This window comes from Pseudophryne corroboree (genome assembly GCF_028390025.1).
Source record: "Pseudophryne corroboree isolate aPseCor3 chromosome 3 unlocalized genomic scaffold, aPseCor3.hap2 SUPER_3_unloc_1, whole genome shotgun sequence".
Taxonomy (NCBI): Eukaryota; Metazoa; Chordata; class Amphibia; order Anura; family Myobatrachidae; genus Pseudophryne; species Pseudophryne corroboree.
This window is the reverse complement of record NW_026967493.1, coordinates 2,031,757-2,053,554: the sequence shown is the minus strand read 5'-3', so window position 1 is coordinate 2,053,554 and position 21,798 is coordinate 2,031,757. Positions and strand designations below refer to the sequence as shown.

General features: G+C 48.1%; 2 protein-coding genes across 2 annotated transcripts in view; both read right to left on the bottom strand.

The window, feature by feature from the left end:
- LOC134983116 (zinc finger protein OZF-like) overlaps window positions 1-21,798 on the bottom strand; it is a 294,499-nt gene that overhangs the window by 145,974 nt on the left and 126,727 nt on the right. The gene's annotated exons all lie outside the window — the stretch shown is intronic.
- The window catches only part of LOC134983132 (gastrula zinc finger protein XlCGF66.1-like), a 71,143-nt gene that overhangs the window by 27,142 nt on the left and 22,203 nt on the right, over window positions 1-21,798 (bottom strand). The window contains exon 5 of the mRNA XM_063948865.1: window positions 12,245-12,443. Within this exon, the coding sequence (XP_063804935.1) occupies window positions 12,245-12,443 (199 nt within the window). The remainder of the gene's footprint in view (window positions 1-12,244; window positions 12,444-21,798) is intronic.

The window sequence follows — 21,798 nt, the reverse complement described above, 5'->3', positions numbered from 1 at the left end:
CTGCACGTTTCTTTGGGAATATGCTAGAGTATTGAGAAGGAATAGGAACAGAACCTGACCAAACCGCCATAGAATTCTTTAAAACCAGAGTTTCCGTCTCAGTCTGAGCTACCCTAGCAGAGATCATTCCCTTAATAAAAGTCAGCCATTCTGGTTCATAAATAGGAATCTAAGACAATACATTACATTCCTGGGTACATGGAATGGACTCCTCTGGAGAAGAAATATCCTCTGCAGCATAAGACACAGAGACCCTGGACATGGCTATGTGAGAAAACATACACCACACTCACACAGGAAAAATAAGAATTTACTCACCGGTAATTCTATTTCTCGTAGTCCGTAGTGGATGCTGGGAACTCCGTAAGGACCATGGGGAATAGACGGGCTCCGCAGGAGACTGGGCACTCAAAAAGAAAGATTAGGTACTATCTGGTGTGCACTGGCTCCTCACTCTATGCCCCTCCTCCAGACCTCAGTTAGAGAAACTGTGCCCGGAAGAGCTGACACAACAAGGAAAGGATTTGGAATCCAGGGTAAGACTCACACCAGCCACACCAATCACACTGTACAACTTGTGAGAACCATACCCAGTTAACAGTATGAACAACAACTGAGCCTCATTTAACGGATGGCTCATAACAATAACCCTTTAGTTAAGCAATAACTATATACATGTATTGCACAGAGTCCGCACTTGGGACGGGCGCCCAGCATCCACTACGGACTACGAGAAATAGAATTACTGGTGAGTAAATTCTTATTTTCTCTGACGTCCTAGTGGATGCTGGGAACTCCGTAAGGACTATGGGGATTATACCAAAGCTCCCAAACGGGCGGGAGAGTGCGGATGACTCTGCAGCACCGAATGAGAGAACTCCAGGTCCTCCTCAGCCAGGGTATCAAACTTGTAGAACTTAGCAAACCTGTTTGACTCCGACCAAGTAGCAGCTCGGCAAAGCTGTAAAGCCGAGACCACTCGGGCAGCCGCCCAAGAAGAGCCCACCTTCCTTGTGGAAAGGGTTTTCACCGATTTTGGATGCGGCAATCCAGCCGCAGAGTGAACCAGCTGAATGGTGCTATAGATCCAGTGAGCAATAGTCTGCTTCGAAGCAGGAGCGCCAACCTTGTTGGCTGCATGCAGAATAAACAGCGAGTCAGACTTTCTGACTCCCGCCGTTCTGGAAACATACATTTTCAAAGCCTGGACTTCGTCCAGCAACTTGGAATCCTCCAAGTCCCTAGTAGCCGCAGGCACCACAATAGGCTGGTTCAAATGAAACAATGATACCACCCTACGGAGAAATTGGGGACGAGTCCTCAATTCTGCCCTGTCCATATGGAAGATCAGATAGGGGCTTTTACATGACAAAACCGCCAATTCTGACACACGCCTAGCCGAAGCTAAGGCCAATAGCATTACTATTTTCCGTGTGAGATATTTTAGCTCCACGGTCTTAAGTGGCTCAAACCAGTGGGATTTCAGGAAATCCAACACAACATTAAGATCCCAAGGTGCCACCGGTGGCACAAAAGGAGTCTGAATATGCAGCACCCCCGTAACAACGTCTGAACTTCAGGCAGTGAAGCCAGTTCTTTTTGAGAGAACATGGATAGGGCCGAAATCTTGACTTTTATGGATCCTAATTTTAGGCCCATAGTCACTCCTGACTGTAGGAAGTGCAGGAATCGACCCCGCTGGAATTCCTCTGTAGGGCCTTCCCAGCCACACACCAAGCAACCTATTTTCGCCATATACAGTGAAAAAGTCTTGCTGTCACGTCTTTCCTAGCCTTTATCAGCGTCGGAATAACTGCATCCGGAATGCCCTTTTCCGCTAGGATCCGGCGTTCAACCGCCATGCCGTCAAATGCAGCCGCGGTAAGTCTTAGAACAGACAGGGTCCCTGTTGCAACATGTCCTGTCTGAGAGGAAGAGGCCCTGGGTCCTCAGAGCATTTCTTGCAGCTCCGGGTACCGAGTCCTTCTTGGCCAATTCGGAGCAAAGAATATTGTTCTCACTCCTCCTTTATTACAATTCTCAGCCCTTGGGTATGAGAGGAAGAGGAGGGAATACATAGACCGACTGGAACACCCACGGTGTTACTAGTGCGACCACAGCTATCACCTGAGGGTCCCTTGACCCGGCGTAAAACCTTTTTTTAGCTTTTTATTGAGGTGGGACGCCATCTAGTCCACCTGAGGCAGTTCCCATCAATTTGCAAACTGCGTGAAGACTTCCTGATGAAGTCCCCACTTTCCCGGGTGGCGGTCGTGCCTGCTGAGGAAGTCTGCTTCCCAGTTGTCCACTCCCGGAATGAACACTGCTGACAGTGCGCTTACTTGATTCTCCGCCCAGCAAAGAATTCTGGTGGCTTCTACCCTCGCCACCCTGCTCCTTGTGCCGCCTTAGTGGTTTACATGAACCCCTGCAGGGAAAGAAGTTGAAAGCGCTGTCCACAATAAAAGAGTTTTTTATTTGATTAAAAATTATAAAATCACTATTCACATATATCCTTATCAATACTGATCTAAAGGTTTAGACATTGAAACATATTACAAACCATAGCTGTTTTCTGTGGTACCTATTAGTGAAACAGTTTAAACACAGTGGGTAACTTGCATTAGATTGACACACTCTGCATCCAATTAAACAATTGTGTTAGATGTCACACACTAATCCCCTCAGTGTTTATTCCTTTTTGATGGTTCACTCCTTTGTGCAGCCTCCTAGAAACGTGATTGGAAGGGTTAAATGCTGACAGTCCCAGACATATCCGGAGAGATATGTTCACCACAAATCTGAATTAAATATATATCCTCCCGCTGGGACAATAATTTAATTCAGATTTGTGGTGAACATATCTCTCCGGATATGTCTGGGACTGTCAGCATTTAACCCTTCCAATCACGTTTATAGGAGGCTGCACAAAGGAGTGAACCATCAAAAAGGAATAAACACTGAGGGGATTAGTGTGTGACATCTAACACAATTGTTTAATTGGATGCAGAGTGTGTCAATCTAATGCAAGTTACCCACTGTGTTTAAACTGTTTCACTAATAGGTACCACAGAAAACAGCTATGGTTTGTAATATGTTTCAATGTCTAAACCTTTAGATCAGTATTGATAAGGATATATGTGAATAGTGATTTTATAATTTTTAATCAAATAAAAAACTCTTTTATTGTGGACAGCGCTTTCAACTTCTTTCCTTGATTTATATTTAAATTATTGGGACTCAACAAACCCACTATTGAAAGCAGCAGTGCACAATTGAGAGGAGGTGTATTTTTAAGGAGCTGCACAGCTGACACACACAAGAGCTTAGCGCTTTCTAAGTTTGAGGTTACCCCTGCAGGGAGAATGGATCAGAACCGGTTGGCCGCGAAGCAGGATCTCCGCTTGACTTAGGGCGTTGTATATGGCTTTTAGTTCCAGGATATTGATGTGAAGGCAAGTCTGTTGACTTGACCACAGACTTGGAAATTTCTTCCCTGTGTAACTGCCCCCCACCCTCGGAGACTTGCATCCGTGGTCACCAGGACCCAGTCCTGAATGCCGAATCTGCGGCCCTCGAGAAGGTGAGCACTCTGCAGCCACCACAGGAGAGACACCCTGGCCCTGGGGGATAGGGTGATTAACCGATGCATCTGAAGAGGTGATCCGGACCACTTGTCCAGTAAGTCACTTTGGAAGGTCCTCGCAAGGAACCTGCCTAAGGGGATGGCCTCGTATGATGCCACCATCCTTCCCAGGACTCGAGTGCAGTGATGCACTGACACCTGTTTTGGTTTTAATAGATTCCTGACCAGTGTCATGAGCTCCTGAGCTCTCTCTATCGGGAGAAAAACCCTTTTCTGGTCTCTGTCTAGGATCGTGCCTAGGAGAGGCAGATGAGCTGTAGGAATCAACTGCGACTTTGGAATATAAAGAATCCAGCCGTGTTGCCGTTACACTTCCAGAGAAAGTGATACGCTGTTCAGCAACTGCTCTCTTGATCTCGCTTTTATGAGGAGATCGTCCAAATACGTGATAATAGTGACACCTTGCTTCCGCAGGAGCACAATCATATCCGCCATTACCTTGGTGAATATTCTCGGGGCCGTGGAGAGACCAAACGGCAACGTCTGAAATTGGTAATGACAATCCCGTACCGCAATTCTGAGGTACGCCTAATGAGGTGGATAAATGGGGACATGAAGGTATGCATCCCTTATGTCCCGATTCACGATAAAGTCTCCCCTTTTTAGGCTTGCACTGACCGCTCTTAGCGATTCCATCTTGAACTTGAACCTTCTCAGGTATATGTTCAGGGATTTTTAATTCAATACGAGTCTGACCGAACCGTCTGGTTTCGGGATTACAACATGGTCGAATAATAACACCCTCTCGTTGAAGGAGGGGACCCTTGACCACCACCTGTTAAATATACAATTTGTGAATTGCAGTTAACACTGGCTCCCTCTCTTGGGGGGAAGCCCGCAGGGCCGTCGGTGAGGGGGCATCTTCTCACAGTCCAGCTTGTATCCCTGAGACACAATATCTATTGCCCAGGGATCTAACAGGGAGTGAACCCACTTGTGGCTGAACTTACGAAGGCGTGTCCCCACCGGGCCTAGCTCCGCCTGTGGAGCCCCAGCGACATTGGTGGATTTTTGTAGAGGCCGGGGAGGACTTCTGTTCCTGGGAACTAGCTGTGTTGTGCAGCTTCTTTCCTCTGCCCCCGGCTCTGACAAGAAAGGACACACCTCAGACTTTCTTGTTTCTTTATTCGAAAGGCTGCATTTAATAATGTCATGCTTTCTTAGGCTGTGCAGGAATATAAGGCAAACTAGCAGAATTACCAGCTATAGCTGTGGAGACCAGGCCCGAGAACCCTTCTCCACACAATCCTCAGCCTTCCATATGCCTCTTAAGTCGGCATCATCTTTCCAATGCATATTCTACAGGACAAGTCAAGCAGAGATCGACATAGCTTTGACTCTAGGACCCAGTATACTCATGTCTCTTTGGGCATGCTTTATAACTATATATCTATCACTTAAGACAGCATCTTTAATATATTTATATCTATATGCATACTAGGGTCTCAATCTCTGCTGATAAGGTACCTGTCCACGCTGCCACAGCGCTATAAACCCATGCCGACACAATCGCCGGTCTGGGTAGTATACTAGAATGTGCACGCTATCTGCAGGATCCCTGAGAATAGCAAGTGCCACCGTCTGTGCAAACAGGACACCCTAGGGGAAGATTCTCAACACATTCTGGCCCTAGTGGGGAAAGGATACAGCCTGAGAAATCTCTTGTGGGAAGCTGCCGTCTCTTGTCTGGAGATTCCCGCTCTTTTTTCTCATGAGAGGAGGGAAATTTACCTCAGCATTCTTCCCCTTAAACATGTGTACTCTCGTGTCAGGGACAGATGAGTCATCAGTGATCTGCAAATCATAATCATATATTGAATACCATTTAGCCATCTTGGCTGTAACTTTGTATTATCGTAGTCGACAGTGGAGTTAAACTCCGTGTCGATACCAGTGTTTGTTATTTTGGATAGTGAGCATTGAGAGACTCTGAAGGTCTCTGTGACATAGGGACAGACATGGGTAGATTTCCTGTCTGTTCCCTAACCTTTTGTGCAATAAATTCACCTTAGCACTTACACATATCCAAACAGGTGTCGGCGTTGTCGACGGAGACACCCTCTCACACACATATCCACTCTATCACCTTCTTAGAGGAGCCTTTTACCTCAGACATGTCGACACACGCGTACCGACACACCACACACACAGGGGATGCTCTATTTGAGGACAGTTCCCCAACAAGGCCCTTTGGAGAGACAGAGAGAGAGATTATGTCAGCACACACCCCAGCGCTATATAACCCAGGGATTACACTACAACTTCGTGTTTACCCAGTAGCTGCTGTATATACAAATTTTGTGCCTAAATTTATGTGCCCCCCGCCCCCCCTCTCTTTTCACCCTTTATGTACCAGGATACTGCAGGGGAGAGCCTGGGAAGCTTCCTTCCAGCGGAGCTGTGAAGAGAAAATGGCGCTGGTGTGCTGAGGAAGAAGGCCCCGCCCCCTCAGCAGCGGGCTTCTGTCCTGTTTCTGACTAAAAAATGGCGGGGTTTTACACATATACAGTCACAGACTGTATTATGTGTATTTTTATGCCAAAGGTATTTTTATTGCTGCCCAGGGTGCCCCCCCCCCCCAGCGCCCTGCACCCTACAGTGAGCGGAGTGTGTGGTGTGCTGTGGGAGCAATGGCGCACAGCTGCTGTGCGCTACCTTAATGAAGACCGGAGTCTTCAGCCGCAGATTTCATCGTTCTCTTCCGTCTTCTTGTCCAGTAGCCTAAGAAGCACAAGCTAGCTGCAAGCAGGTAGGTTTGCTTCTCTCCCCTCAGTCCCATGTAGCAGTGAGTCTGTTGCCAGCAGATCTCACTGAAAATAAAAAACTAATACTTTCTTTCTAGCAAGCTCAGGAGAGCCCACTAGGAGCACCCAGCTCTGGACGGGCACAGATTCTAACTGGAGGAGGGGCATAGAGGGAGGAGCCAGCCCACACTATTAAACTCTCAAAGTGCCAGTGGCTCCTAGTGGACCCATCTATACCCAATGGTACTAATGTAGACCCCAGCATCCTCTAGGACGTAAGAGAAATAAACAATATGGGCACATATTCAACTACAGATACATTTCAAGTATGTTGGCGAAACATATTTACTGTATTACCTTATATAGGATATTTAACATATTTAGTCGCACAGCAAAAGAAACAGAAGCAATAGTTTGGTAGTCTCCATCCTGAAAACAGTGCGGCATTATCTCGCGTCTCCCCTGCTAAGCGGAATTGACGCCTTAACTTCTTCATGTGCTCCGGCCACAGCCTGGTAAAGTCAGCTGGACTTGCTAGTACATCCTACACAGATGCCCGCCGAAACAGCACTGTATCTGTGGATAAGCGTTGTCGCGACCCGGCGGGAAGTTGTTGGTGCGACTCTAAGGTGCGTGTAAGATGCTTTTTTAGAGAACTTGCTCAAAAAACTTAAGACTACAAAATAAATGAAATAACAAGCTTATGGCTACCAAAATCAGCAGCCCAAAGATAGTGGTCCGGCTCCCGCCTCACCAACAAAAAAAATAAGAATTTACTCACCGGTAATTCTATTTCTCGTAGTCCGTAGTGGATGCTGGGAACTCCGTAAGGACCATGGGGAATAGACGGGCTCTGCAGGAGACTGGGCACTCTAAAGAAAGATTAGGTACTATCTGGTGTGCAGTGGCACCTTCCTCTATGCCCCTCCTCCATACCTCAGTTAAGGAAACTGTGCCCGGAAGAGCTGACATTACAAGGAAAGGATTATGGAATCCAGGGTAAGACTCATACCAGCCACACCAATCACACCGTACAACTTGTGATAACCATACCCAGTTAACAGTATGTACAACAACTGAGCCTCATGAAATGTATGGCTCATAACAATAACCCTTTATTAAGCAATAACTATATACACGTATTGCAGAAGAAGTCCGCACTTGGGACGGGCGCCCAGCATCCACTACGGACTACGAGAAATAGATTTACCGGTGAGTAAATTCTTATTTTCTCTGACGTCCTAGTGGATGCTGGGAACTCCGTAAGGACCATGGGGATTATACCAAAGCTCCCAAACGGGCGGGAGAGTGCGGATGACTCTGCAGCACCGCATGAGCAAACACAAGGTCCTCCTCAGCCAGGGTATCAAACTTGTAGAACTTAGCAAATGTGTTTGAACCCGACCAAGTAGCAGCTCGGCAAAGCTGTAACGCCGAGACCCCTCGGGCAGCTGCCCAAGAAGAGCCCACTTTCCTTGTGGAATGGGCTTTCACTGACTTTGGATGCGGCAATCCAGCCGCAGAGTGAGCCAGCTGAATCGTGCTACAGATCCAGCGAGCAATAGTCTGCTTCGAAGCAGGAGCACCCAGCTTGTTGGGTGCATACAGAATAAACAGTGAGTCAGACTTCCTGACTCCAGCCGTTCTGGAAACATATATTTTCAAAGCCCTGACTACGTCAAGCAACTTGGAATCCTCCAAGTCCCGAGTAGCCGCAGGCACCACAATAGGTTGGTTCAAATGAAACAATGATACCACCCTAGGGAGAAATTGGGGACGAGTCCGCAATTCTGCCCTGTCCATATGGAATATCAGATAGGGGCTTTTACATGACAAAGCCGCCAATTCCGACACCCGCCTAGCCGATGCTAAGGCCAACAGCATGACCACTTTCCACGTGAGATATTTTAGCTCCACGGTCTCAAGTGGCTCAAACCAGTGGGATTTCAGGAAATCCAACACAACGGTAAGATCCCAAGGTGCCACTGGTGGCACAAAAGGAGGCTGAATATGCAGCACTCCCTTTACAAACATCTGAACCTCAGGCAGTGAAGCCAGTTCTTTTTTTAAGAAAATGGATAGGGCCGAGATCTGGACCTTTATGGACCCTAATTTGAGGACCATAGTCACCCCTGACTGTAGGAAGTGCAGAAATCGTCCCAGCTGGAATTCCTGTGTAGGGGCCTTCCTGGCCTCACACCAAGCAACATATTTTCGCCATATGCGGTGATAATGCTTTGCTGTCACATCCTTCCTAGCTCTTATCAGCGTAGGAATCACTTCATCCGGGATGCCCTTTTCCGCTAGGATCCGGCGTTCAACCGCCATGCCGTCAAACGCAGCCGCGGTAAGTCTTGGAACAGACATGGCCCCTGTTGCAACAGGTCCTGTCTGAGAGGCAGAGGCCATGGGTCCTCTGTGATCATCTCTTGTAGTTCTGGGTACCAAGTCCGTCTTGGCCAATCCGGAACGATGAGTATTGTTCTCACTCCTCTTTTTCTTACTATTCTCAGTACCTTGGATATGAGAGGAAGAGGAGGAAACACATAGACCGACTGGAACACCCACGGTGTCACTAGCGCATCCACAGCTATCGCCTGAGGGTCCCTTGACCTGGCGCAATATCTTTTTAGCTTTTTGTTGAGGCGGGACGCCATCATGTCCACCTATGGCAGTTCCCATCGATTTGCAATCTGAAGACTTCTTGATGAAGTCCCCACTCTCCCGAGTGGAGGTCGTGTCTGCTGAGGAAGTCTGCTTCCCAGTTGTCCACTCCTGGAATGAACACTGCTGACAGATACAATCTGTATAGCCCAAGGATCCACCTGTGAGCGAACCCACTGGTCGCTGAAGTTTCGGAGACGCACCCCCACCGCTCCTGGCTCCGCCTGTGGAGCCCCAGCGTCATGCGGTGGACTTAGTGGAAGCCGGGGAGGACTTCTGTTCCTGGGAAATGGCTGCATGGTGCAGTTTCTTTCCTCTACCCCTGCCTCTGCAAGAAAGGATGCACCTCTGACCTTCTTGCTTCTCTGAGAACGAAAGGACTGCATTTGATAATACAGTGCTTTCGTAGGCTGTGAGGAAACCTGAGGCAAGAAAGTCGACTTTCCAGCTGTCGCTGTGGATACTAGGTCCGAGAGACCGCCCCCAAACAATTCCTCACCCTTATAAGGCAAAACCTCCATGTGTTTTTTAGAGTCGGCATCCCCTGTCCATTGCCGAGTCCATAAGACCCTCCTGGCAGAAATGGACATTGCATTAATTCTAGAGCCCAGCAGACAAATGTCCCTCTGGGCATCCCGCATATATAAGACTACGTCTTTAATATGGCCCAGGGTAAGCAAGACGGTATCCCTGTCCAGGGTATCCATCTCCTCCGACAGAGTATCTGTCTATGCTGCTACAGCACTACACATCCAGGCTGAAGCAATAGCTGGCCTCAGTAGAGTACCAGAGTGTGTTTACACTGACTTCAAAATAGCTTCCTGCTTCCTATCCGCAGGCTCCTTCAGGGTGGCCATATCCTGAGACGGCAGGGCCACCTTCTTAGATAAGCGTGTCAGGGCCTTGTCTACCCTAGGGGAGGATTCCCAACGTAACCTATCCGTCGGCGGGAAAGGGTACGCCAGCAGCAATCTTTTGGGAATTACTACCTTCTTATCAGGGGAGCTCCACGCTTCTTCACATAACTCATTTAATTCATGTGATGGGGGAAAAGTCACTGCCTGCTTTTTCTCCCCAAACATATGTACCCTCTTGTCAAGGACAGGGTTAACCTCTGAAATGTGCAATACATTTTTCATTGCAATTATCATGTAGCGGATGGCCTTGGTCATCTTAGGGTGTAATTGTGCCTCATCATCATCGACACTGGAGTCGGACTCTGTGTCGGCATCTGTGTCAACCAACTGCGATAGTGGGCGTTTTTGAGACCCTGACGGCCTCTGATTCGCCTGGGAAGGCCCGGGTTGAGAGCCCGGCTGTAACGTCATCAAACCTTTTATGTAATGAGTTTACATTGTCATTTAAGACCTTCCACATATCCATCCAATCAGGTGTCGGCACCGACGGCGGCGACACCACATTTATCTGCACTTGCTCCGCCTCCACAAAACCTTCCTCATCAAACATGTCGACACAGCTGTACCGACACACAGCACACACACAGGGAATGCTCTGACTGAGGACAGGACCCCACAAAGGCTTTTGGGGAGACAGAGAGAGAGTATGCCAGCACACACCACAGCGCTATATAACTCAGGGATACACACTACAACAAGTGATTACCCAATAGCTGCCGAATATATAACTTTTGAGCCTAAATTTATGTGCTCCCCCTCTCTTTTTACCCTTCTGGTACCAGGATACTGCAGGGGAGAGCCTGGGGAGCGTCCTTCCAGTGGAGCTGTGAAGAAAAAATGGCGCTGGTGTGCTGAGGAAGAAGGCCCCGCCCCCTCAGCGGCGGGCTTCTGTCCCGCTTTCTGTGGTAAAAAATGGTGGGGGATTTTACATATATACAGTGCCTGACTGTATATATGTAGTTTCTGCCAAAAGGTACTTCAATTGCTGCCCAGGGAGCCCCCCCCCCCCAGCGCCCTGCACCCTACAGTGACCGGAGTGTGTGGTGTGCTGTGGGAGCAATGGCGCACAGCTGCGGTGCTGTGCGCTACCTTAAATGAAGACAGGAGTCTTCAGCCGCTGATTTCGCCGTTCTCAAGCTTCTGTTCTTCTGGCTCTGCGAGGGGGATGGCGGCGCGGCTCCGGGAACGGACGATCGAGGACAGCTGCCTGTGTTCGAACCCTCTGGAGCTAATGGTGTCCAGTAGCCTGAGAAGCGCAACCTAGCTGTGAACAGGTACGTTTGCTTCTCTCCCCTCGGTCCCACGTAGCGGTGAGTCTGTTGCCAGCAGAAGCTCACTGAAAATAAAAAACCTAACAAATACTTTCTTTAACTAGCAGGCTCAGGAGAGCCCACTAGGAGCACCCAGCTCTGGCCGGGCACAGATTCTAACTGGGAGGAAGGGCATAGAGGGAGGAGCCAGTGCACACCAGATAGTACCTAATCTTTCTTTAGAGTGCCCAGTCTCCTGTGGAGCCCGTCTATTCCCCATGGTCCTTACGGAGTTCCCAGCATCCACTAGGACGTCAGAGAAAAACTGAATTGCCTGAGCCAGGAGGTGGGGATATAGGAGACTGGCCTGTTGCATTCTGGGAGGCTGAAAGCTTTTGATCGTTGGTGCTGACGCTACCTCATATCCCAAAGTATATCCTGTGGAGACTACTGTGGACCCTGCAGGAGAAAACATAGGTACCACACAGTGACATGATGTGAGGGGGAGAGCAGGAGTATAATAGGGGCTGATGGCTCCTTATGTATGAGATACACCAGAGAGTGTGGGGAGGAGACTGGTCATATCTCTGGGCTGGTAACACACAGTGACATGATGTGAGGGGGAGAGCAGGAGTATAATAGGGGCTGATGGCTCCTTATGTATGAGATACACCAGAGAGTGTGGGGAGGAGACTGGTCATATCTCTGGGCTGATCTCACAGTGACATGATGTGAGGGGGAGAGCAGGAGTATAATAGGGGCTGATGGCTCCTTATGTATGAGATACACCAGAGAGTGTGGGGAGGAGACTGGTCATATCTCTGGGCTGATCTCACAGTGACATGATGTGAAGGGGAGAGCAGGAGCATAATAGGGACTGATGGCTCTTGACTCCCTTACTGAGAAAATACATAATCCTCATTAGTTTGTACTGACAGATGAGGGTGTAGTATAAGGGATTGTTGTAGTGACTAAGCAAGGAGAATATGTGACTCTTTTCTGTAATTTGTGTTTATTACTCACCTGTGCTGATATCTGTAGGGATCTCCTCCTCCTTACACTGCTGATCACCCCTCAGATAAGTCTCTTCTTCTCCCTCTATATCTTCTTCCTTTATATCAGTCACATACATCTCTTCATCTCCCTCTGTATCTTCTTCCTTTATATCAGTCACTTCTTCTCCTTCTATGTCTTCCGTTTTAATATCAGACAGAAGTTCTACCTAAAAAAAAAACGACAAAAAATAAATAAAAAATGAGGATTTTAATTACCTACCGGTAAATCCTTCTCGTAGTCCATAGAGGATACTGGGGTCCACATTAGTACCATGGGGTATAGACTGGCCCACTAGGAGCCTTGGGCACTTTAAGAAATCAACAGTGTGTACTTGCTCCTCCCTCTATGCCCCTCCGACCAGACTCAGTCTAGAAACTGTGCCCGAGGAGACGGACATATCCAGAGGAAGGATGTAACAGAACAGTGGTGAGATTCGAACCAAAACACAAAAACGAGAGGAAAGCCATGCTAACCAAAACTGAACAGGAACAGCAACAGCTGAACCAACAACATTACTTAACCAAGTAACAGTGCAGGACACACGAAGCACTGGGCTGGCTGCCCAGTATTCTCTACGGACTACGAGAAAAGGATTTACCGGTAGGTAAATAAAATCATATCTTCTCTTATGTCCTAGAGGATACTGGGGTCCACATTAGTACCATGGGGATGTACCAAAGCTCCCATACCAGGTGGGAGAGTCCTGAGGTTTCCGCAGAACTGATTGACCAAACTGAAGGTCCTCAGATGCAAAGATGCAAAGCCAAGACACCCCGGCCAGTCACCCAGGAAGAACCCACCGACCTAGTAGAGTGGGCTTGTACTTTAGGAACCTGCAATCCTGAAGATGAATAAGCATGCTGGATAGCAAGCCTGATCCAGGGAGCAATAGACTGTTCTCTATGATCCCAAGAAAATTGGGGTCCTGCTATAAAGCAAACAGCGAGCTTCACGTACATCTTCAAAGCCCTCACAACATCCAAGGACTTTGAGGTAGCAGAGGTGTCAGTAAGCACCAGAACCACAATAGGTTGGTTGATATGAAATGCAGACACCACCTCAGGAAGAAATTGCTGAGTTCAGCTCTATCTTCATGAAAAACCAAATAGGGGCTTTTGTGAGACAACACCCCTAGTTCGGACACACGTCGTGCAGAAGCTAAGGCCAATAGTGGAACAGTCTTCCACGTAAGAAACTTAACGTCAACCTCCTGTAAAGGCTCAAACCATTCCAGTTGTAGGAACTGCAACACCACGTTCAGATCCCAAGGTGCCGTGGGAGGCACAAAGAGTGGTTGGATGTGCAGAACCCACTTCAAGAACGTCTGAACCTCAGGGAGGGAAGCCAATTGCTTCTGGCAGAAAATGGATAAGGCCGAAATCTGGACCTTCAAGCAGCCCAAACGTAGGCCCACATCCACAGCCGACTACAGAAAAAGGAGAAACCGTCCCAGTTGAAATTCCACAGCAGGAAATTTCCTGTTTTCACACTACGAGACAAATTTTTTCCAAATACGGTGGTAATGTTTAGACGTTACCCTTTTCCTGGCTTGGATCAGGGTTGGAATGACCTTGTTCGGAATGCCTTTCCGGGCTAAAATCTGACGCTCAACTTCTATTCCATCAAACGTAGCAGTGGTAAGTCTTGATAGACGAATGGCCCCTGTTGTAGAAGATCCTCTCGAAGAGGTAGCGGCCACGGGTCCTCTAGGAGCATCTCCAGTAGATCTGCGTACCAGGCCCTTCATGGCCAATCCGCAGCAAAGAGAATTGCTTGAACCTTTTCCCCTTTTTATTCTTTGAGAATTCTTGGGATCAGTGGGAGAGGTGAAAACACATAAATCAAATGGTAGACCCATGGAGTCACCAAAACATCCACCGCCACTGCTTGTGGGTCCCTTGACCTGGAACAATACCGCTTTAGCTTCTTATTGAGACGAAAGGCCATCATGGCTATTTGTGGAATTCCCCACCGACGTGTTAAGAACTCAAACACCTGCGGGTGAAGGCCCCACTCTCCCAGGTGGAGGTCGTTACTGCTGAGGAAGTCCGCTTCCCAGTTGTCTACTCCTGGAATGAAGATCGCCGACAGCTCCACCGCGTGTCTTTCTGGCCAGAGGAGAATTTGTTACCTCCGACATTGCTGCTCTGCTCTTTGTTCCACCCCGTCGGTTTATGTACCTTACTGCCGTTACATTGTCCGATTGAACCTGAATGGCGTGATTTTAAAGAAGATGCGATGCTAGTAGAAGGGCGTCTTATATGGCCCTTAGTTCCAGAATATTGGTTGGTTGACTTGACCATTTTCCTTGGAACTGTTTCCCTTGGATGACTACTCCCCAACCTCGGAGGCTTGAGTCTGTGGTTAGCAGAATCCAATTTTGAATCCCGAACCTTTGACCCTCGGTCAGGTGAGAAGTCTGAAGCCACCACAGAAGAGAAATCATGGCTTTTGGCGACAGACGTATCCTCTGGTGCATGTGAAGATGCGATCCGGACCATTTGTTCAACAGATCCAGCTGGAAGGGCCTTGCATGAAACCTTCCGTATTGCAGAGCCTCGTAAGAGGTTACCGTCTTCCCCAGAAGGCGAATGCATATCCAGTTTGGTTTTACAACATCCCGCACCACTGACTGGATTACCAATGCCTTTTCCAACGGAAGTAATACCTTGTTCCTCCGTATCCAGTATCATCCCCAGGAACGGAAGCCTTCGTGTTGGTTCCAGGTGGGATTTTGGTAGGTTCAGAATCCACCCATGGTCCTGGAGTAGTCGGGTTGAGAGGGCAATGCTGTCCAACAACCTCTCCATGGATGGCGCTTTTATCAGCAGGCCGTCCAGGTAAAGTATTATGTTCACTCCTTGCTTGCGGAGGAGAAACCTCATCTCTGCCATTACCTTGGTGAACACCCTCGGTGCCGTGGAGAGGCCAAATGTCAGGGCCTGGAACTGGCAGTGACAGTCCTGTAATGCAATCTTTAGAGAAGCCTGATGAGGCGGCCAAATCAGAATATATCCAGAGACACCAGGATATCCAGGGACACCAGGAAATCCCCTTCTTCCATACCAGAGATCACCGCTCTCAGAGACTCAATCTTGAATTTGAACACCCGTAAGTACGGGTTCAGTGACTTGAGGTTTAAAATGGGCCTTACCGAACCGTCCGGTTTCGGTACCACAAACAGGTTTGAATAATAACCCTTGTTTTGCAGTTGAAGTGGAACTGGAACAATGACCTGAGTCAGTACCAGTTTTTGAATTGCTGCCTGTAAAGTCATACTTGCTTCTGGAGAAGCGGTTAAGCCCGATTCGAAGAATCTGTGAGGTGGGAGTTCCTGAAACCCCAGTCTGTATCCTTGGGCGATAAGATCTTTGACCCAGGGATCCTGGCGTGATGTTTCCCATATCAATCGGGTTCCTATCTGCCAGTCTTCCAGGCAGTGTGGTCCACCGTCATGCAGAAGGCTTAGAGGAAGCAGAAACGGAGGTATGTTCCTGTGAACCTGCAGATGCCGGTTTTCTGGGTTTACCTCTAGCACCTCTGAAGGCTGTAGAGGAACCCCTGGATTTATTCTTACATTTGGCTGTCCGAAAGGACTGCAACGTTGGAGCAGAGGAGGACTTCCCAGCTGGGTGCTGCGGATGGAAGATATGCAGACTTACCCGCAGTTGCCTTGGATATCTCCAAACAAGATCTCACCTGTGAAAGGTAGGCTCTCCACGCCTTTCCTGGAATCTGCGTCCGCAGTTCACTGGCGTATCCATAAGCCTCTGCATGGTGACACTGCCATGGCAGTGACGTGTGCAGTGAGCAGGCCTATTTCATTCATGGCCTCCACCATATAATTCGCAGAGTCTTGTATATGTTGCAGGAGCAAAACGATCTCTCCCCTGTGTAGAGAATCCAAATAATCAATTCGGTTACCTGACCATTTTGCAATGGCCCTACTGATCCATGCACAAGCAATAGTGGGTCTCTGGGCCACCCCCGCAGCTGTGTACAGGGATTTGAGAGTTTCAATCTTGCGGTCAGCTGTGTCTTTTAAGGAGGCTGCGCCTGGGACAGGTAAAATAATTTTACGTGACAATCAAGATACAGATGCGTCTATGATCGGTGGGTTTTCCCATTTCATCCCATGCTCCTGAGGGAAAGGGAAGGAAATGAGCAACCTCTTAGTGATCTGAAACTTTTTCACTGGATTTACCCAAGTTACTTCAAACAGAAAATGTGACTCTTTTGATGCAGGAAAAGTAGCTGAGGATTTCATCTTGAGCTGCGTACCCCACTCACGTGTCAGAAGTGATCTTTCTGCGTATAAAGGTATCTTTAAATAAGCAGCCGATTCAGTTGATTTTTGGAAAAATATGCATTTTAATTAATAAAAGTTCATGACGTAAACTTGCAAAAAGGTTCAAAATAGTCCAATCTCTCAGTTTGCACCAACGAATAGGTCTTTTTGCACACCTTGAAAAAGACCTATTCGGTCGAAACGGCGTTGGTGCAAGCTGAGATTGGACTATTTTGAACCTTTTTGGAAGTTTACGTAATCTCTTTCACTGATAAGGTACACCGGGGCCATATACACACAGTGGGTATTCCGGATTTCCCACTTGTATTGGAGTTTTTTGTTTTCATCTTCTCCCTATGCCCTGGTAGGCACCTCACAGTGACAGGCTTGACCAGCTTGTATTTTATTTTGAAATTTTATTAACACACGTGAGTGGGGTACGCAGTACCTATATGAACAATTGTGAAAGCTCTACATAAAGATACCATTATATGTAATTCCCCAATTTCTGTCTATGTGAGTTTCGGTACGCGTCATTCTGTACTTGGATTGTTGGCGAGATTTTATCCTTCTCTCCTATCCAGTTTATCTTCACACCAGGTTTCCATTTCTGGACATCACCGAAACAGATTTGTTTAAACATCACTACACATTGGACTCTTATTTCATTTTTTTGCATATTCTCTGTGGACATTTGGAGCACGACTTGATGATCTGAGGACTCTCTGAAATACCTACCGTATTGTAATAATAAGATTTTAAAACTACCGCTAAATCTTTTTCTCCTAGTCCATAGAGGATGCTAGGGACTCCGTAAGGACCATGGGGTATAGACGGGCTCCGCAGGAGACATGGACACTATAAAGAACTTTCAGTATGGGTATGCACTGGCTCCTCCCTCTATGCCCCTCCTCCAGACCTCAGTTAGAAAAAACTGTGCCCAGAGGAGATGGACAATATGAGGAAAGGATTTTGTAAACCTAAGGGCAAGATTCATACCAGCCCACACCAATCATACCATATTACCTGGAATATACACAACCAGTCAACAGTATGAACAAAAAACAGCATCAGTCAAAGACCGATCCCAACTGCAACATAACCCTTATGAATGCAACAACTATATACAAATCTTGCAGATTTAGTCCGCACTGGGACGGGCGCCCAGCATCCTCTACGGACTAGGAGAAAAAGATTTACCAATAGGTTTAAAATCTCATTTTCTCTTATGTCCTAGAGGATGCTGGGGGCTCCGTAAGGACCATGGGGTTTATACCAAAGCTCCAAACCGGGCGGGAGAGTGCGGATGACTCTGCAGCACCGACTGAGCAAACGCAAGGTCCTCCTCAGCCAGGGTATCAAACTTGTAGAATTTTGCAAAGGTGTTTGAACCCGACCAAGTTGCTTCTCTGTAAAGCTGTAATGCCGAGACGCCTCGGGCAGCCGCCCAAGAAGAGCCCACCTTCCTAGTGGAATGGGCCTTTACGGAATTTGGTAACGACAATCCAGCCGTAGAATGAGCCTGCTGAATCGTGTTACAGATCCAGCAAGCAATAGTCTGCTTAGAAGCAGGAGTGCCAACCTTGTTGGCTACATACAGGACAAACAGAGCCTCTGTTTTCCTAACCCTAGCCGTACTGGCTACATAAATCTTTAAGGCCCTGACTACATCCAGGGACTTGGAGTCCTCCCAGTCCCCCGTAGCCACAGGCACCACAATAGGTTGGTTCATATGAAAAGAAGAAACCATCTTCGGCAAAAATTGAGGACGCATCCTCAACTCAGCTCTATCCACATGGAAAATCAAATAGGGGCTCTTGTGGGACAAGGCCGCCAATTCGGACACCCACCTTACAGATGCCAAGGCCAATAACATGACCACCTTCCACGTGACAAATTTTAATTCAACTGTTTGAAGAGGTTCAAACCAGTGAGAACTCAGGAATTTTAAGACCACGTTAAGGTCCCACGGTGCCACTGGAGGCACAAAGGGGGGCTGGATGTGCAGCACTCCCTTCAAAAACGTCTCGACTTCTGGAAGAGAAGCCAATTCCCTCTGAAAGAAGACAGATAGGCTCCATTAAGGTACAGATTTCGGCCCTAACTTCAGGCCCATATCCACTCGTGTCTGTAGAAAGTGAAGAAATCGGCCCAAATGGAAATCTTCCGCAGGAGCATTCTTGGCTTCACACCAAGATACATACTTCCTCCAGATACGGTGATAATGCTTAGCCGTCACCTCCTTCCTAGCCTTGATGAGAGTAGGGATGACTTCCTCCGGAATACCTCTCTCAGCTAGGATCTGGTGTTCAACCGCCATGCCGTCAAACATAACCGCAGTAAGTCTTGGAACACACATGGCCCCTGCTGTAACAGGTCCTCCCTGAGAGGAAGAGGCCACGGGTCTTCTGAGGGCATTTCCTGAAGATCTGAGTACCAGGCCCTTCGAAGCCAATCTGGGACAATGAGTATTGCCTGTACTCTCTTTAGTCTTATGAGTCTCAATATCTTTGAGATGAGAGAAAGAGGAGGAAACACATAGACCGACTGAAATACCCATGGTGTCACTAGGGCGTCTACTGCTACTGCTTGAGGGTCCCTTGACCTGGCACAATACCTCAAAAGCTTCTTGTTGAGGCGTGACGCCATCATGTCTATTTGAGGAATTTCCCAAAGACCCGTTATCTCTGCAAAAACTTCTTGATGAAGTCCCCACTCTCCTGGATGTAGATCGTGTCTGCTGAGGAAGTCTGCTTCCCAGTTGTCCACTCCCGGAAAGAAGACTGCTGTCAGAGTGCTTACATGATTTTCTGCGCAGCGAAGAATCCTGGTGGCTTCCGCCATCGCCACTCTGCTCCTTGTCCCGCCTTGGCGGTTTACATGAGCCACGGCTGTGACGTTGTCTGATTGGATCAGAACCGGGAGGACCCGAAGAAGAGTCTCCGCTTGTTGCAGGCCGTTGTATATGGCCCTCAATTCCAGTATGTTGATGTGTAGGCAAGCCTCCTGGCTAGACCATAATCCTTGAAAATTTCTTCCTTGTGTGACTGCTCCCCATCTTGGAGGCTCGCGTACGTGGTCACCAGAACCCAGTCTTGAATGCCGAACCTGCGACCCTCTAGAAGGTGAGCACTCTGCAGCCACCACAGGAGAGACACCCTGGCCCTGGGGGACAGGGTTATTTTCTATGTATGTATGTATTTTCTATTATGTATTTGTAGATGAGAGCCGGACCACTTGCCCAGAAGGTCCCACTGAAAAGTCCTCGCATGAAACCTGGCGAAGGGGATGGCCTCGTAGGCTGCCACCATTTTCCCAAGAACTCGAGTGCATTGATGAACAGACACTCTTTTTGGTTTTAGCAGGTCTCTGACCATGTTTTGGAGATCCTGGGCTTTTTCCAATGGGAGAAAAACCCGCTTTTGTCCCGTGTCCAGAATCATGCCTAGGAAAGATAGCCGAGTCGTTGGAACCAGTTTTGACTTTGGCAGATTGAGAATCCAACCGTGCTGTTGCAGCACCTTCAAGGAGAGAGACATGCTCTCCAGCAATTTGTCTCTCGATCTCGCCTTTATCAGGAGGTCGTCCAAGTATGGGATAATTGTGACTCCCTGCCTACGCAGGAGCACCATCATCTCTGCCATAACCTTGGTGAAAATTCTCGGGGCCGTGGAAAACCCAAACGGCAACGTCTGAAACTGGTAATGACAGTCCAGTACAGCGAATCTCAGGTATTCCTGATGAGGAGGGTATATGGGGACATGAAGGTATGCATCCTTTATGTCTAATGACACCATAAAAAAAACCCCTTCCAGGCCGCTCGGAGCGATTCCATCTTAAATTTGAACTTTTTTAAGTATAGGTTTAGGGATTTCAGATTTAAAATGGGTCTGACCAAACCATCCGGCTTCGGGACCACAAACAGGGTTGAATAATACCCTTTTCCCTGTTGAACCAGGGGAACCTTGACCACCACTTGCTGTTGACACAGCTTTTGAATTGCAGCTAACACCACCTCCCTTTCCGGTGGTGAAGCTGGTAAGGCTGACTTGAAAAATCGGCAGGGGGGCACCTCTTCGAATTCCTGCTTGTAGCCCTGGGAAACAATTTCGATTGCCCAAGGATCCACTTCTGAAACAACCCAGATTTGGCTGAAAAGTCAAAGACGTGCACCCACCGGTGCGGACTCCCTTTGGGGAGCCCCAGCGTCATGTGGTGGATTTTGTAGAAGCCGGGGAGGACTTTTGCTCCTGGGAGCTAGCCAACGCAGGTGTTCTTTTCCCTTTACCCTTACCTCTGGCAAGGAAAGAGGAGCCCCGACCTCTTCTGGTCTTATGCGACCGAAAGGAATGCATTTGATAATGTGGAGTTTTCTTTTGCTGTTGGGGAACAAAAGGTAAAAATGTACATTTACCCGCGGTGCCTGTGGCAACCAGGTCCGCGAGCACCTCCCCAAACATTACTTCACCCTTGTAAGGTAAAACCTCCATATGTTTCTTGGAGTCTGAGTCACCCGTCCATTGGCGGGTCCATAGAGCTCGCCTCGCAGAAATAGCCATCGCATTGGCTCTGGAACCCAGCAGTCCAACGTCTCTTTGAGTGCCCCTCATAAATAAGACTGTGTCTTTAATGTGGGCTAATGTTAATAAAATAGTATCCCTGTCCAGGGTATCCAGGCCCTCTGACAAGGTATCTGTCCATGCTGCAACTGCGCTACATACCCATGCCAATGCTATTGCCGGTCTGAGCAAAACACCTGTATGCGCATAAATAGACTTTAAAGTAGTCTCCTGTCGGCGATCAGCAGGATCCTTGAGGGCTGCCGTGTCCGGAGACTGTAGCACCACTTTCTTGGACAGGCGCGTCAAAGTCTTGTCCACCCTGGGAGAGGATCCCAACGCACCCTGTCCTGAGCTGGAAAAGGATACGCCATAAGAATCCTTTTGGGAATCTGCAGTTTTTTATCTGGAGTTTCCCAAGCTTTTTCAAACAACTTGTTCAGCTCATGAGAAGGGGGAAAGGTTACCTCAGGTTTCTTCTCCTTATACATGCGCACCCTCGTGTCAGGGACAGAGGGGTCATCTGTGATATGCAAAACCTCTTTCACTGCAATAATCATACACTGAATACCCTTTGCCACCCAGTAGCCTTAGAAGCAGAGCCTATCACTTAAGTGGGTCTGCTTCTCTCTCCTCAGTCCCACGATGCATCATCGTAATAGACACTGGAATCA